The sequence below is a fragment of the Camponotus floridanus genome, unplaced genomic scaffold (genome assembly GCF_003227725.1).
Source record: "Camponotus floridanus strain SB8 unplaced genomic scaffold, Cflo_v7.5 scaffold43, whole genome shotgun sequence".
Taxonomy (NCBI): domain Eukaryota; kingdom Metazoa; phylum Arthropoda; class Insecta; order Hymenoptera; family Formicidae; genus Camponotus; species Camponotus floridanus.
This window is the reverse complement of record NW_020229581.1, coordinates 1,664,819-1,680,072: the sequence shown is the minus strand read 5'-3', so window position 1 is coordinate 1,680,072 and position 15,254 is coordinate 1,664,819. Positions and strand designations below refer to the sequence as shown.

General features: G+C 29.7%; 1 protein-coding gene across 3 annotated transcripts in view; it reads left to right on the top strand.

The window, feature by feature from the left end:
- The window catches only part of LOC105254188 (extracellular sulfatase SULF-1 homolog), a 97,184-nt gene that overhangs the window by 80,549 nt on the left and 1,381 nt on the right, over positions 1 to 15,254 (top strand). For 2 of the 3 annotated variants that reach the window (XM_025411751.1, XM_025411752.1), the window contains exons 5-13: positions 7,926 to 8,076; positions 8,272 to 8,447; positions 9,984 to 10,094; positions 10,747 to 11,039; positions 12,831 to 13,187; positions 13,398 to 13,560; positions 13,639 to 13,897; positions 13,992 to 14,165; positions 14,282 to 15,218. In XM_025411751.1, coding sequence (XP_025267536.1) covers positions 7,926 to 8,076; positions 8,272 to 8,447; positions 9,984 to 10,094; positions 10,747 to 11,039; positions 12,831 to 13,187; positions 13,398 to 13,560; positions 13,639 to 13,897; positions 13,992 to 14,165; positions 14,282 to 15,218 — 2,621 coding nt within the window. The remainder of the gene's footprint in view (positions 1 to 7,925; positions 8,077 to 8,271; positions 8,448 to 9,983; positions 10,095 to 10,746; positions 11,040 to 12,830; positions 13,188 to 13,397; positions 13,561 to 13,638; positions 13,898 to 13,991; positions 14,166 to 14,281; positions 15,219 to 15,254) is intronic. The other variant, XM_025411753.1, reaches the window with a different exon arrangement.

Here is a 15,254-nt window from a genome sequence, read left to right as displayed (position 1 = left end):
AATTTTAATGAGATGTCAAAATTTAAACATGAAATAATAGATCTATTCATATTCACTATTTCGAATAAAACGTAACTCGATCGTATTAATCGATCAAACGGATTGCACACACTTTGACATATAAGTATTCTATAATTTCAGAAGTCACGTAATTTTGTCAATATAGAAAATGTAGATTTCATCAATTCCTTCTAGATTGCCTCGTGTCTAATAATTATACACAATTAGTTAAGAATATTTTTAAAGATAGGTTAATAGGAATAGAAGAAAAAATTTAATGACATTTAATTTTCTGTGTCATTTTTCTCCACAACTACAACGAAATATACACATATTAACATAAACAGACTAATAGATTTCTTTACACATAATCACAAATCATATATTATGTGTATAAAAATTAATAAAATTTATCATGATGACTATATATAAGAATTATTTCATATTTATTTCATATTTATTTTGACATATTTTGAATATAAAATATGAAAATTTTATCAAATATTCCTTTTCCAATTATCTTATTTTAATTTCTCTATATATTAAAAGGAATAATGGGAATGAATTTCGTAGAAACAAAAAGCTATGTTTAAGAAAAATCTTTATCTTTGGTAAAGTATTTTATTCTATATTTTATTCTATAATATATTTTGACAATTTAATAATAATTTATAACCTCTACCGCATTAATTAAGATGTACATAAGCTTTCACAATAGACTTTATATATATATATATATATATATATATATATATATATATCTTAATTAAATGAATTCTTTTTATATAAAGTTACAAATTATTTCTTATATAAAAATATTTTTTGGTGATTATAATATACAAATTATAACACGAATTATAAAGCATTATTAATATCAATTCCAATTTTTGAAAATGTATGAAAACTCGAATATTTAAATTCCACTGTGAAAATAATGCAAATATAAATAATAATTTATAGCTCTGAATGCCTTTGGCGTCTTGTATGTAGTTCATTCTTGTATTATAATGTAACAAACCTATTTTCTTTTAGAAGAAATAATTCCTACTCGACTTCTTTTAGTGTATGAAAACATATAGAGTTCACATTCAATGCTTGTGTTAAATTGTTTTCGGTTATATCTCTTTCGTACACTAGATGGAGTCAAATAAGAATTATTTCTCGTAAACGAAAATATACTTGATACCCTATATAATATACCAGAAATGAATTATCAGCATAAATTTAAGTTTAGGTTTAAGTCAGGTTTAAGCTAGATTTAAGTTAGCTTTAAGCTAGATTTAGTTTTAAATACGAATATTTTAGTTGTACTTTTGTCAATTTTTGAAGAACTTACGTTCAAATTTTTGAAGAACTTGGGGACTTGCACGTTCGGGCCCCAACATAAAAATGAAGCAAACATAAATCGTAAGAATCCAAAAACGAAGACGACTAGATCAGTTATATAGATTTAAAAAAAGTTGCTGTTCTCAGAACAGATAAATTTATCATCACATTATATATATAATATATCATATCTATAAATTTTAATTTTAATGAGACGTCAGAAAAACATTGATGTACTATTCGAGATTTATTCGTATTCAACGAATGAAACATAACTCGATCGTATTAATCGATCAAACAGATTGCACACTTTGACATATAAGTACTCTGTAATTTCAGAAGTAACTTTGTCAATATATAAAGTGTAGATTTCATCAATTTCTTCTAGACTGCCCCGTGTCTAATTAATTACACAATTAGTTATGAATATTTTTAAAGATAGGTTAATAGGAATAGAAGAAAAAATTCGATGATATTTAATTTTCTGTGTCATTTTTCTTCACAACTACAACGAAATATACACATATTAAAATAAACAGACTAATAGATTTCTTTACACATAATCAAATCATATATTATCTGTATAAAAGTTAATAAAATTTATTATTAGTAAATGATGATATATACGAATTATTTCATATTCTATATTTTAACATATTCATATTTTGACGTATGAATATGAAAATTTTATAAAATATTCTTTTTCCAATTATCTTATTTTAATTCCTTTATATATTAAATAATGGGAAAGAATTTCGTAGAAACAAAAAGCTACGTTTAAGAGTAATCTTTAGCAAAGTATTTCATATTTTATTCTATGATATATTTTGACAATTTAATCATAATTTATAACTCTATCGCATTAATTAAGATGTACACAAGCATAATAAGTATATACATATATCTTAATACGTATATCTTAATTAAATGAATTCTTTTTATATACTAGATGGAGTTATAAGTTATTTCTCATATAAAAATATTTTTTATTGATTATATATAATATACAAATGATAACACGAATTATAAAACATCATTAATATTAATTCCAATTTTTGAAAATGTGTGAAAACTTGCATGTTTGAGTTCTATTGTAAAAATAAAGCGAATATAAATAATAATTTAAAGCTCTAAATGCCTTTGGCGTCCTGCATGCAGTTCATTCCCGTATTATAATATAACAAATCTATTTTCTTTTAGAAGAAATAATTCCTATTCGACTTCATTTAGTGTATGAAAATAATATGTCTAGAAATAAAGAATACACATTCAATATTTGTGTTAAATCATTCTCTGTCATATCTCTTTTCATACACTAGATGAAGTGAGGTAGGAATCATTTTTCGTAAACGAAAATCGCTTTGATAAATTATAAAACATAAACAAGTTGGCTTAGTCAATTTTTGAAAAGAGAGAGACTTGTATGTCCGGGTCTCACCACAAAAATAAAACAAACATTATAATATAAATTATGGAATTTTGAGCATAAATAAAAATGACTAGATCATTTAATCTCGAAAAATTATTTATTTTCGAAGCAATCGCTTTTGAATTGGACAGGTTTTTACAAATTAATATTTTTCCGCTTTTACTTACGCGTTTATTCGTTAATTTATACATTTAATCCATGTATTAGATTCTATACTGAAGTCAAATATAAATCATATTTCGTAAACAAAGGTATGTTTGGTAAGTTATAATATATGAATAAATTGCATCAATCATGATATGCTTATGAGTCATACTACACATTTATAAATGTGCCATGTGTGATCTGTGATTCACATCGATAAAAGAATCGATCTTTATGTATTTCATAATATCCTATCGTTTCCTTTTGCGCGATTCACTGCAATATTTTATGAATTGTAAATTTTCGTCATTGAACAGAAAATTTGCATTTTGTGAATTCAAACAGATTTAGCTGTTACTAACGTAATTACGTGTAATATTTACTCACGGAGTAAGATTCTTTGAATACAGTCCCGCTTGAATTAATCTTTTAAATTCTCTAATTTAAATCTTTACTTCTAAACAGGCATGAATATTTTTTACGGGTTATAACTACTACATAAAAATAGAAATCGTTATTACTAAATCTCTCATTATTTTTATTTTTTAAAAATAGAAATATATATTTTTAATTTTAAAAAAGGTGATACTTCTAATAAGGAATAATGATATGTTTTTATCTCAATTGTAATAAATTGAATAACGATTTTATCTCAATCATAATGCAACATTTTATATAATATTCGTTAAAAAATAATTCAATAATTTCGGGTGATCTTTTACAAAGTAAAGAAATATTTTTCGATATAAGACAAATGAGATCTTTTTATAGCTGAAAGATTTGTGAAAAAAATAATTTAGTACAGAAATAAATGGTATATTATAGTGAGAATAAGGTTTTTTATGTTTTGCTATTTTTATATAACTAAACATGACGTGCGATTAATAAATGTTAATTTTATGTGTCGATGTTAGAACCACATTTGGCACATTTATGAATTTCCATTTACAATGCTTGAAAATTTTTCATTTTTTTACTTTATGTTAAGTTTATAATCGTAAAAATAGAATTCGAGAAAAAATTCTACGAATATTAAAAAAAATAATATAATTTAGATGTATCCTGGTAAAAACATAAATTTAAAAATATAAATATGTAATGAGAAAATTCTCATATAATAAGCGGTAATTCAAACAATTTTTTTTTATTTGTTCAATACATACTATTATAGAAAATTGCATGTGATTGATCAACAACAAATAAATTAACTGTTTCTGATTGTTTTCGTTACTTCTTTATATTTATAAAATTAAAATATAATTGTCTCGCTCAATAAAACTTAACGTTTCTTTAAAAAAAGAAAAAAGATAACGCGCGATATTATTCTTAATATACTTATATACTTTTTACACGTTAATCAAGTATCGAGGATAATATTATCTAATAAGAATAGTTTTTGTTACGTTTTTGCGTTGTATCTTTGATTAAAAAAAAAAACTATAACACATGATATGCTCATTTAGTCGCTCATTTATCGCTTTGCGAGATACACGTCTATTTTTATCTCCAAGTTGTATAAATCGCATACAAAACAAGGAAGTTGGGAGACGAACGAGGACATAAGTGAGCAGACGATGACACCCGTCTGAGTGTAAATATAATTCGCGATCTCTCGTGGGCGAGTTAAGTGGTCGTGGCGAGACGGTAAACGCAGAATAGGCCACAATTAAGGAGACGCGATATCCCCGTTCGGGACTGACGTGGCCGGATTGCGCATTTCGTTTTAAATTTGTTTAAAGTGCGGAAAATTTATGACAGCGCACACAAGAGCCGGAAGGTCATACGATAGAAGATAGAATTAGCATGAATTGCTCGAACATTAAAGAGTTTCTTTCTCTCCTCCTCTCTTATGTATTTTTCCGTGAACTTTTGTAGTTAACTCTTTTTCATTTCTGCACTTTTCTAATTAATTCTTTTTCAAAGAAACATCTTCGTTTCTATCTAATTGCAACGTACTCGTAACGAACCATTTAGATTTTATGAAAACGAGATTTATATTATATGTCAACTTCGTTTAGTATAAAATTTTTCAAAGATTTTCTTTAGAATCATTTCTCCATTTTAACAAAAATTTGATTAGATTTATTATCTCATGGAGAAATAGAAAATAGTATTTTAAAAGTATGAATATTAAATAAATTATAAATGGAAACTCTTATATTTCTCTTGAATTTATTTTAGAAATACGATTTATTCATTTATAATTTCGAGAAGTGAATTTATTTCAGTCTTAGCAATATTTAATGATAAAAATGATGTATAAATAAACTGATAAATTTTAGAATATAATTTTATTAAATCCTATTCGCATGAATCATATTTAAATCTTTGCAACTTTACGGGTTTTTTTCGTTCTTCATCGAATATGGTATCAAAAGAAGATTATATACCTTTTATCGGTCCCTCTGAAATATTTTCTGAAATTTAAAGTGCATGCATATTCAAAAACCTGTTCCTGCGGCGCGTCCTGCACGAGGACCCGTCAATAAGACAAAGATTCTGCGTGCGGTATGAGCGCTCCTGAAGGACATGAAGGAAGGTGAAGAGCCAATTACCCATAATTTCGTGTCTCGCGTAATTGGAGGAGAAGAAAGAGACGGCAGTCCGTCTCGAGAGTTTCCGTCTCCCGTACTTCAGCTCGCCGTCTCATCGGCGATCTCTCTCTTACTGGCCGCGGAGAATTAATTCAATTTCGGTCTAGCTGACGAGGCTTTCTGGGACAAAACTATATTGCACGTCCCTAAATTCTGAGCCCTTAAGATCTTACTATCAATGGAACGCGATTGTAATTAGGGACGATGTCGCGTGGCTGCCAAGGCTTTCGCGATATAGCACTGAGTTAGCTGCCGACGAATTTCTTGCGAAAATGGAAGATCAAAGATCCTTTTGGGAACGCTCAGTAAATGTTAGACTTGAAACCTAAACCGCGCGAATCACTTTGTTAAAACCACGAAAATTGATATTTAATATATTGCGATTTTCTCTAATTTAATGCAGCAATGTTATAAAAATATGTATCTTGAAATATATGTTTATTATTGTTTATCTATGATAAAAAATCTATTTTTTGAATATTTGAAAGGAAACATATAATAATAAATTTTGTGAACTCCACAAATTATATAAAAAGTATATAAATAGATAATAATTAAAAGTTGATTTTTATACTTAGATAATTTTTATATTTTGTATTTTCTGAAAGGTAACATAATGTAAAATCAAAATTTTTAAATGAGAAAATATACACAATTTACATTAAGCACTTTCGATCGATTGTCGATTACTCTAAGAATTTAAATACGATACAATGTGACGATATATACATAATGCTGGTCATTAATTTTCATACACTGGAGATGCAGTTAGATATAAATTATTTCTCATAGAATAAAAATGTGATTATTATTTACTGATTCTAGTACACGAATTAAAATGAATAAGTGGATAAGTGGGCAAGCAGTTCCTAAATTCTGTTTCAACCCCATTAAAAACGATTGCTTGAGAAATAAACTTTTCAAATGTATTTAATTAATCTAGCCATCTTTATTTATGCACTCTAGAATTTATGTTTGCTTCATTTTTGTGGTGAGGCCCGGATGCAAGTCTTCACTTTTTCAAAAAATTTTTACTTTCTTTCAAAAAATTTTCAAATACATGTTTGCTAATAAAACTTAATGTAATTTAATGTAACTTAAATATAACTTAAATCTAACTTAAACCTAAATTATCTTAACTATACTGCTGTAATTCGTCCCTGATATATTATAGTGCACTAAGTATGTTTTCGTTTAGAGAAATAATTCCTATTTGACTCCATCTAGGAAGTACAAAAGCAATACATTTTGAGATACAATCTGTTTAATGCTCGTGTGACATTGTCCTCGATCATATTTATTTTCATACTCTAGATCATTGCTGGGATTTACTTGTAACTTTCGGCCAGATTTCTTAGCTTACGTCTATTTCCCCTCTTACCGTTCGTGCCGCTCGTAATTAAGGAGCGCTCAGGAACGTGTACGTTACAAATATAATGTGGCAATCTATCTATCTAAGTTCTCTTTATTGTTTATTAATAATAAAAATAATTATTCTACTATTAATTTCGTTTCAAAACACAAATATTTCTAATTGTTACAGAACATGTACGTAATTAATGCGTAACGAACGTTCGGTGGCGCAAGTGATAAAAGGGCAACAGTAGGCGTAAGCTAAGAAATCTGGCCGAAAGTTGCAAGTAAATCAGTACTGCTCTAGATGAAATCAAATGTAAATTTTTTTTCTAAACGAAAATATAGAAATAGAACAATAGGCCTCAGTCTCTTGAGATCTCGTTTGTTACCTCGATATGTTGTTTGGACGATAATAGAATAAATGCGGTGAATGATAGCTATGAAATCTTATTATATATATTTAATTATTTCAGTAATTTCTTTTTAAAATTATAATTTTTGAATGAGAAAAAAATATACGTATTTACGCCGAGCGACTGGAAATATATGTTTTGTATTGTTTATCTATGATAAAAAATCTGTTTTTTGAATATTTGAAAAGAAACAATAATAAATTTTGTGAACTACTAATTATATAGAAAGTGTATCAACAGATAATAATTAAAAGTTGGTTTTCATACTTAGGTAATTTTTATATTTTGTATTCTGAAAGATAATGTATATGATTGAATCAGCGGATATTTCCAAATTAAATTTTTAATCGTTTAGATATTTACATTTATATTTTTATATATTCTGTAACAATTAATGTATAATACCTTGATATCCTCGGAAATTTGTATCTTTTCGTTATATATTTTATCTCATTTTTTATCGGAAGATTTATATATATATAAAGCTTTTAAACATAAAAATATTAATCTTGTAGAAACTGTTTAATAGAAAATTTTTTATTTATTACAATCACACGTGTAGATTTTTAATTAAATAAAAAAAATATATTAAATTTTACCATGTTTGTGAGATATGATCGAAAAGTAATTTAATGATATATATCTGCATTATTTGCATTTTAGCACACCAGCATATGATTATGCACCTAATCCCGATAAGCAGTGGATACTACAAGTTACGCAGAAGATGCAACCTATTCATAAACAGTTTACAGATCTTTTAATGACGAAACGACTGCAAACTTTACAAAGCGTTGATGCTGCCGTAGATAGAGTACGTATAATACTTCACATTTGTATTGCAATTAATTATATATAATGTTTAAGTATATAATGTTAGATTATACAATATAAATGAATTATATATAATGATTTTATAAATCATTATATATAATCATGTCAACTTCAGAAAACTATTTTAAAAACTTTAAAAAATATTAAAATATCATTTGCATTAATTCTATTATAGATTTATCAAGAATTAAAAGATTTGGGTGAATTAGATAATACGTATATTATTTATACATCCGATCATGGATATCATTTGGGACAATTCGGGCTTATAAAAGGCAAGAGCTTTCCGTTCGAGTTCGATGTAAGGGTACCATTTCTCATTAGAGGACCTGGCGTCGAACCCGGATCCATGTAAGTCTCTTAATTACACATTTAATATTTTGAATGTGTTCTTTATTATTAAAATTTAAAATTGCATGCATTATCTAGTACTTATTATAGTTTGGATAACAACTCTAGATTGAAGTTAATTCTGTTTTGTGAAAGAAAAAAAGAAAGAAAGAGAATATTATACATATGTATTAAATAAAGGAAAAATTTATATATGTATAAATTTAAAAAACTAAATATTTCATAGATTTGTTACATGTCTGTGAACAATCGTAATCACAATCATTCATATATCAGCGCGGACGCAATAATATGTGTTTCTAAAAAGATATTATCGAAATGGCTCTCCATTATTTTGTATAATTTAAAGTCATTAATTTTTCTTAATATTTTAAAAATATTAAGAAGTGTAATTTCTCTTGTCAGTTATATTAATTTTATTTTCAGTATTGAATGCAATCTCTTTATATATCTTTTTCACATTCTCTTATTAAATCATACAATTGTCTCTCTCTTCATACATACATTCTACTTTCGAGAGGGTAATAATTCGAACAAACAATATGTAATAATTTCTCGTTAATAAGCAAGAAATGTAATAACACATCAAGGCATTCGAATGTCTTGTCATGGTTCAAAGATACAATCTAAATAGATTAATCTAAATAGAACAATTGTTCGTTTAAATTCTAGGCAAGATTTCATGCTAATAATAGAGATTTGCTTGTAAGTGGCCGTTGTCTCGCCATCTTTTTGATTTACGAAGTCCTGAACTCTATCGAAAAAGCTCCGAAATAAATTATTCTTATAGTCTATAAAACTGAACCATGAAAGACAGAGATGGTAAGTAAAAGAACAGATTATTCCCTAATCAGTATAAACGTTAGCCTACGATCATTATTCAAATAATATTTGTAGAAAATGACATCATTTTTTTCGAGGAATATTACATCTTTATAAAAATTATTAGGAATAAGAAAAATATAAAATATTAATTAAAAATCGTCTTTTATTTTAATAAGTTGCAAGAATGTATTAATCATAAAATGAAAAAAGTATAAAAAGAAGATACATTTTCTATTTTCTATCACTTTCTATATTCTTCCATTTAGCTTTATATGTCAAATTAAAAACACTAAATTGCATATTAAAAAATTTAATTGTTATGATATTTTCTTAAATATAAGCTTAAACAGAATTAACTTGACAAAATGAAAGTTTTTCTTTGCATAATAGTTACAACAAAATTTTTAACCATAGATCTCCAATATCTCAGAAAAAAATGAGCTAAACATCATTAAATATCATCGAAAAATTGATAAATCTTCTTTATTTCAAATAATTCAAATACTTTGAAAAGACAACTATATGACTATAAGAAATTTATACAAGGTGTACTACGGTGTATGAGTTATTATAATATTGATATTCGCGCGCACAAAACTTTACCCACTGCACGACTTGGCTTTCATTCGTGGAAAGTCATTTAAAAACAAATATCAGAAAGTGTAAGGCCAGATATTAAGGTCGTAATAAAACATCCACATAACGTTGCAGAGTAGATGACATAGTTTTGAACATTGATCTGGCGCCGACGTTCTTGGATATTGCCGGCGTCGAAACTCCACCACAGATGGATGGTCGTTCTTTCAAGAAACTCTTTCTCAAGTAAGAACGTTGGTGATTTTTTTCTCAAAATTTATTTAAAATATTCTTTTAAATTGTTTAACTTATTATTTTTTATATATATTTTATATATATTTTTATTGTATATTTTTGATGTTTTTAAAACATTTAAATAACTGAAATTATTACATCAGAAAGGAATTTTTAATAAAGCTTCATTTAAAAAATTCAAAAGAATAATTTTAATCTTCGATATATAACTGTCGAATAATTAAACTTATTTTTTATTATAATGCTTTATATGTCAAACGCATGTCTCTGATAATACTAATAATAATATTTTTTAGTTATTATTAGGATATAGAACTTTTAATTTTTTTAAAACTGTCCAACTTTACTACCTTTTACTTTTTACTTTACCAATCCATAGCGAGTTAAAAAAGTTCTATTTTATCTCTTATAATTTTATTATAATCTATCAGAACTTTCTGATTTGATTAAGCAAAATCGCGTTATTAAAGCGTGTTTTTTGCTGCAACACTTTTTGTAAATTTAACTCTGTAGCGAACGAAAATTTCCACCTTGTGTGTAATTCCATTAAATTATTTTAATTATAATTCCGTTATACGCGAAGTAATATTTTCAATTTTCTGGCGATAGCATTCTCGGTTGTGAGAAAAGACCGTTGTTACAGTAGCAAGCATGGTAGAAGGTCAAAGTTCAAGTGGCCCGATACATTCCTGATCGAGTCCTCTGGCCGCCGTGAGATTCCGGAATCTATCGCTGAATCGAAGACGCGGGAAGCTAAGAGGCAAAATGCTACGCAGGCTAAGCAGCCACCGAGCTCGACACCAGAAGAGGATGATGATATTCCTGATGCAGATGCGGATGTTGAAGCGGAGCATCGATTTACAGAGAGTGACATCGGAAGTGATCAAGATATTTCTGACGACGAAGACCTTGAAGATTCGATTATCGATGAGACAAGTGAGTTGCTTATTATAATTTGATTTGATTCAAATCTCTATTTTTCATTATCGACCGTTTAGTTTTCTAAAAATATTTTCGCGATGCAGGTTATATAAATATTTTTATCGCGAGGGAATGTTCAAAATAATCCGATACGACCCAGAAAAATTGTGTGCAAATGGTCCATCAATATTAATTTATGAATTTATTATATTTGATGAATTATTGGAATTTATATATGAAACGATGAGATTGTACAGATTTATATGATTCATTACATTGTGAATTATTCTCAATATTACAATCGGTTAATGGAAATCAGTCGATAGTTGAAGTCAAGTACTTTACATTCTTTTTTCTATTATTCGTAAAATTAAATTGAAATATGCATAAATGAATATTTTAATCCATTTATGTGTTTTCATTCAAGCGTAAGAAGCACTCAAGATAGAATCGCGATATTCTGCCTGATATTAATTATTATAGTCACATGCTTCTCCGATGAGATTTATAATGTAATAATTTTCAATAGAGCTCAACATTATTAAATATCTTTAATACAAATCGTGCAATCGGACTTCAGTTCATGACATCAGTTAAAAAATTGATTTCATAAAAATGTGGCTAGATCCGTTAATTCGACTGAAGAGCAAATGCTCCAAACGCAGTTGCACTATAAGGCTTACCGTTACAACCAACCAGCTGCTGTATATTGAGCATTACAAGTGTGGAAAAACGAGTTCTTTCCCTGATATGCATTAGCATAAGTACCCGGTTCTTGGGATTGACAGGACATCTTTCTTATATATATTTCGAGATTATGGAGCACTTTGTCGCGAGAATATGTTCAGCAATAAAGAACGTGCCAGTAAAAGTGGTGTAAATATGCATATTTGTATATCACGTTCTTCCAACATTTCTCAAACTTACGTAAAGGGCATAACTTTTGTACGTGTTGAGTTATCAAGAGTTACGAAGAAATGACCTTATAAGCGTAGTTTTTTTTGGAGATTCTTCTTTCCAGGGAAGCATGATGTTCAAATTCTAATCCTACTTTATTGCCTTCCACTTATATCAAAGTTTATTTTTTCGCTCGCGAAGTAACATTCGCAATATTATCAGATAATTTCTTTATATCGTTGCAAACGTGAAGCTTCGATGAAAATTAATTTCATTGCTCTAATATCGCATCATCTTTAATTTTATGATTGTCTGACTCCATTTAAATTTTCGTGATTTGATGTTTCCTATTCGTAAATATCTTATAATCAAATATCCATTTCATCTTGAGACCACTTTGATCTTTCTTTGAAGCAATATGACAATTATGTATTCAAAGATGGAAATTTCAAGAATTTCTTCAAAAAAGGAATCTCGTGCATTGAAATTTCTCCAATAATCTGTTTCTATTTTTCTATTGGAAATAATTTTATAAAAATTGTCTTTTATAAAAATTTCCATCATGAAAATTAGCTTGCAAATGTCTTAAATAAATTCGCAGACGTATATCGACGAGAGAAATTAACTAGATTTACGAGACCAGATTCACGAGCAAAATTACAGAAACTATTACTATTATTTCCTAGCAATTTTTGCTGACTTTTATTAATGGAATGATATATCCGACGAATATATATCCAACATAAAAGTCAGCAAAAATTGCTAGGAAGAAATGACTTCTATAATTTTGCTCGTGAAATCCAAAATCCGTTAAATTGACGGTTCCATAAATTTAGTATTAATTAGAAAAAGATCCTTCATTCGGCAAAATTAAAACGTTATTTATAATGTGATAAACGATCCTTCCAGGTTCAGATCCGCATCTCGATAATAGGGTGCATGCTATGCACACGCCTTTCGCGACGAAGCATGAACGTCTCGCGGCGGAGTGTTCGCGACCGGAAACACAGACCGATTGTCTTCCTGGACAGAAGTGGCGATGCGAGAGGGATGGACACCGATGGCGACGACACAAGTGTAGATACGCGGTGCCGCCACCGCAAAGGGTGTCCAAGAAGTGCGCTTGTTTCACACCTCACGGGGTGATCTACACGAGGCTCGAATCCAACGATTACGACGGACAAAGGTACAGTCCCCCGAGGGATCGCCGACTCGTCCTTACGAGGGATCTTTACAGTGACACGATGGGATATTTCAACAAAAGAGGTGAATGTCTTAGCTGATAATCTTATGTTTATATATTTTCTCGTAGATAAAATATAAAGGAATTAATTAAAAGATATATGTTCACCCAAAAATTTTAAATTCTTCTAAAAATCAATTTCATTTTTAATATTCTAAAAAAATATTTCAAGTTATTATAATAATTGTTTTGTTAAAATTATCAAAAAATGATTGTAAGGTAATTTGACGTAGGCAAGCGAGAAGTTGGATTGGATGAAGAATTTAGCGATTATTTCGTGTTGGAAGACGAACGGGACAGGCGTGCGATTGATGAAGAAGATGACGAAAACTTTCTTCAGGAGTTGGATCTGTTGACACAGGAAGTGAAAGAAGAGTACGAGACTGCACGATCTAGGTATAAAAATGATCATCAGATATCGCGACGTTCGGATAAATTTATTCTGAAATACCATAGATGACGTATGCATTTCAGAAATAATAATGAAATCAGATTCGACATTTATAATGATGAAAGCAACGGGCAAGATAAACCTGCCGTCGACTACTTGGATTACGGTTATACCATGAACGACTTCGATCTCACCTTGGATAAGGTCATTAAAGGTCGGCTAAATGTAGACGACGTGATAAAAAGACACCGAAGGGTACGAAGAAGTGTTACGAAGAAGGATACTATAGAACACGTCACGAAGATCATGGAGAGCATAAAAGAAGAATTAGATGACTTGAAGGTAAGATTCGGCAAAGTATCTCAACTCTTCAGTGCAGTTACTTTGCGTATCATCGCGATAATGTAAAAAGCCGATTTGCAATTCTCATCAATAGCAAACTCAAGTTCATTCATCTGAGATAGACAAGACGCCAAAGTGTCTAGTTTTACCGGAAGGCGGCATAAACTGCACCGAAGCTGTATATCAGGATCCTAACGAATGGCGGATATCGAGACGGGAGATCGAGCAGCAAATCCGGGAGATGCGGATGCAGCTGGAAACATTGAAGGTAAATTATTAATTAATAAAAAATTAATAAAACATGAATAAATTGATAATTAATACATTGATAATTAATTCGCTTTCAGCCAAGTTTCGCGATAATGATAACAAATATGTTTCCAGGAGATTCGCCGGCACTTGATGATTAAACGACCGCAATTCACGGATAACGAGGAGAAGCTCGCCGATGCGGAAGAAACTCTTGATTCGCGTAAGACTCATCATCATCTGCCAAAGGGTCACGCGAGTCGTCATCATAAAAAACATGACAAAACTACTCACACGACCGCGGATCGCGACACGACTACAGAATCCTCTACGAAGTTCGACACAACTCTAAGGAATGAGAAAGTGTCGACGGTGGAAGGGAAATTTGATAAAGACAATATAACTTCTTTCGAGATTTTTACCACCGAAACTGTTGTTGAGACGTCAACGGCGATTTTAACGACGGTTAAACTGAGAAAAACGCCTCGTCGCCAAAAGATTAAAGAAACATCTGCAAACAGAACGGAAATCGAAGAGGATAAACCGCAGAGACGCAGGAAAGTGCATCACCATCGTAAAAACAACACGCTACTTACCAATAGTGTTCATGATGACGTGCCTCGCGTGAATACAACCGATACCAGCGATGTATTATCGTCTACCCGAGATCCTACGACTAGCGAGAGGCAAACTTATGGTCGACAAAAATTCACGACTGTTCCTACTACAATTGCGGAAACAAGTCTCATGAGACAAGAATTTGTCGATGTATCCAGGATCAGTAGCGACTTGAATCAAGATCATATTACGGAATCAATTCCGGTTAGTGAATTGGGGACGACTGCAACGATGACTTCGATACACACGACAGAGAACATACCAAGACCCAGCGCGACCATCGGTAAAGGTTCAAATTCTAATCGATCTCGAAGTACATCCCTAACAATACCGACGACTACGCCCTTGCCAAGGAAGTATTCCAAGATGCAGAGGAACAGGACGTCGGGGGTTCTCGGGCCAGCGAGAATAGACGTTACTATCCTCGAAGCTCCCGACAGGAAACATAAACAGGGTAAGATTGCAAATGAAATATTAAATAATATATTTA